We start from the raw sequence: 3,235 nt of genomic DNA, 5'->3' as shown, positions 1-3,235 counted from the left end.
AGTGAACACAGCAATATATAAATCACTTTCCCTTAATAGGTCAAAGACAAAGCTGACCTCTTCAGAATGCTAATCTCTTGAGTTTGTTTAAAATTCTTTAGGAAATGTATTTCTTCAAAGCTGCTGAAAATCTGTACAAATTTGGTTTAAAAAAAGATAGCTACATTATTTATCTCACACACTTACTGGATTGGAGGAGCCTGATAACAAGATGCAGAAGAGGATCTAAACTCAACATTTCTTTCCACTGAAAATCACATCCTGTACTCCTATTCCAGCAGAGGTGGAACATACTAACAAGGAGTCAGGATAAGTAAATGCAGACAGCAGGATGCATTAATTCAGCCCATCCCTTCAGCAGCCTCTGCTGGCAGGATGCTTGTAGAGATCCAGACTTAAAGCAGGAGGCAAGGCAAGAGTGGCAACATCATTTTCCAATTTTGGTCTGAATTTCTCTTGGGGTACAAGAAGCTTTAATGGCTTAGGGAGGTATAATTTATTCTCCTCTGGTCCAATACAGTAAGTCTGGTCTTTGACAGTCTCACTTTTTCATTCACCTTTAAAGTGTTATCTAGATATAAATTGTTCTAAATAATGAACGCAAGTATCTCATCAATGAATAAACAGAAGGTAATATGTGAGAGTAACTGATTTGTTTCTAATTCAAATGAAACATTTCATTTTTTTCTTCTTACAACTCATATTCAGAATTTAACATCTCTTAAAAAGTAAAACTACAGGTGTATGGTAGGAGTTTATTAGCATTCATGGAGAATTCTGTATAACATTTACTGTAAGTTGTTCAAGCCACTGGGCTGCCCATCAACCTTTCTTGCCGAAGAGCAATCAACCTCTGGAACCACTTTTCCTCTGCTTCTGCCTTCTCAATAAATAGCTGTAAGAGGGGAGGGGAAGGGAGGAGGGAGAGAGAAAGACACAGCTACTTTTAACCTTCTGTTGTTGATTTGGGTTTGCTAATACTGCTCAGTATAGTGATACAGATACTGCATATTTCACCGATGTCAAAAGAAACATCCTGCCCACCTCCAAAAAAGAAAATTAAATGCGAAATCTATATTAATATAAGGTTAAGATTAAGATCGCAATCAATGAAAAAAGTCAAGAAATTGAAAGTTAAAGTTTCCACAGCAACACATCTCTGTCATGCCGTATGGGCACTACATCTATAGTAGGTGTATTTAGTACAGTCAAACAAAACACTACATGCGTGCAATGTGTTCATCTGAATCCTTGTTGTCAAAGTTTTAACTTGGATTTCTTTACCTTTGCATGACAAAAAAGTCAAAACCAATATTGCACTATTACAGTTCTTTGGATTAAATATAATCATGTTGTGCTGTGGATACAACTAGAAAACCACAGCTGCATATTGAAATAACGGCAAAAACTTGGAAGTACCCATTAGCAGACCTAAAGCACACAAGCAAGGAATTCCACTTGACCACGGCACCTAAAACGCATTAGTCAACTTTCATTTTGATATGGGATGAGGCTTACATGGGATGTGCATTAGTTCAAATGGAATTCCCAGACCCAGAGGTGAGGTCAAGGTAGGCAAGTTGCACCACTATCTAACTCAGGATAAAAAAAATATTCAAAATAATCTTGTGCAAATCCGTGTGTGAATACCTTTACTTCAATTTAAAAGCATTCACAAAAGATTTGAATCAATATAAGTACATCTCTTTAAAATTTCAACTTACTTTAAACATGTCACAAAAATATAAGTATTTTTTCAGGGACCTCAGCAGGGTGGAACAGAACTAATTTTAGGCTTTGATAAGTGAGGTGTTCTGGATTAGACTAGTTGGTCTACTGTCAAACCACACAAACCTGCAGTTATTTCCCCTGAAGGCTTAAAGAGGAACTTTAGTGTCACTGTTTTAGCTTACTTTGGTGTTTTGTTGTGCTAATTCTATGCCACTCTAAAAATTTAGGAATTTTGGGACAATTATATTTAAATCTTTCATTAGATGAACAGAAAAAAGTTTATGTATTTTAATATATTAACTGGAGATATGATCTCCAAGGGAAACCTATTATCCCTAGAAAAGGGGTCAAATAATGGAAGAATCATGAGGACAAAGAAAATATCATACAACAGAGAAAACTTCTGGACTAACTGGGCCATGATTCTCTCTCCAATCTTAACGCTCCCATACAAGTTTTAAATTTCTCACCAAGTTTCTCTCTCTTTAAAAGTGGCAGAAATCATAGCAAACTTTGAAGCATTTTTGTTTAATGTGCAGTATCATTCAATTCAGCCACCAACAGTAACAGCAACAATATTGTACATCTTGGCTAAAAGGTTTTTTAAATGAAAAAAACTTTAAAAAATGCAAAATGACTATCACATTCACTTTGAAATTTCATTTTTATTCAAAACTCTAGTGGGCCCATATCTTAGAGCTTTTCTTCTGTAGTTTATGGGTTATATGAGCCTTTTCATAGGAATGGCAAACTTGTTAGTAAATGATCTTTGGACTCCAGGTCATGTGACCTCGCCTCCACCCAATCAACTGTTAGTGTTATTCCAAGGGTGCAGTAAATATCAACTTTCTTACATTTGGATGTGCTAAAGAGTTGTCATCTTGGTACTTGATGGCAGTAGGAATGCTGCTACTTGCTATTTCTTTTTCAGTATTAGATGTATCAGCAATTCCCATTCCTAAAGTTGCAGGTTCGTATTTTAATTCAACAGGTTCTGTTGACTAAAAGAAAAAAAAAATCATCAATCTTTTAGAACACTATCCCTGACACTTTGAAGAATTACAATATCATAACTTAGCACTTAGTTCTCTTCACTTGTTCAAAATATATCCATTTAGTAACTGATCCACACAACAATCACGGTCATTACCAGGGAACCTGGTATTCCATTGTAAAAAAAAAAAAAAAAAAATCACAAATTCATGGTTAAAATTAAATGCCTCCCACAGCCATGCTGGTGGCCCTCACTCCCCACCCCCACAGCCCCCCAGCTACAGCCTCTGTCCCCCAGCCCTGCTGGAGGGGGCCCCCAGCTGCCAGGACTATGGGGTTAGGGATCCAGGTCTGCAGTCCCCTGCCCCCAGTGGAAGGCAGCAGCTGCTACAGCAGGAGCACAAGCTGGCTCCCCGCTGCTGCTGCCTGCTGCAGCCTTGGGCAGGGCCAGCTCCCAGTGGCAGCATGCACTCTTGGGGATCAGGGGGACCTGTGCCCCCCCAGATCTGGG

The 3,235-nt window shown here is 38.2% G+C and overlaps 1 protein-coding gene across 2 annotated transcripts in view; it reads right to left on the bottom strand.

The window, feature by feature from the left end:
* Window positions 1-638: 638 nt before the first annotated feature.
* RSRC1 (arginine and serine rich coiled-coil 1) overlaps window positions 639-3,235 on the bottom strand; it is a 363,612-nt gene continuing 361,015 nt past the window's right edge. For both annotated transcript variants that reach the window (XM_019503205.1, XM_019503206.1), the window contains exons 9-10: window positions 2,586-2,732; window positions 639-895 (exon numbers count right to left, since the gene is read on the bottom strand). In XM_019503205.1, coding sequence (XP_019358750.1) covers window positions 803-895; window positions 2,586-2,732 — 240 coding nt within the window. In that variant the 3' untranslated portion in view covers window positions 639-802. The remainder of the gene's footprint in view (window positions 896-2,585; window positions 2,733-3,235) is intronic.

Source organism: Gavialis gangeticus, unplaced genomic scaffold (genome assembly GCF_001723915.1).
Source record: "Gavialis gangeticus isolate Ggan-Ray unplaced genomic scaffold, GavGan_comp1, whole genome shotgun sequence".
In the NCBI taxonomy this organism is placed as follows: Eukaryota; Metazoa; Chordata; order Crocodylia; family Gavialidae; genus Gavialis; species Gavialis gangeticus.
Note: the sequence above shows the minus strand (reverse complement) of the source record. Positions and strands in the feature narration are given on the sequence as shown.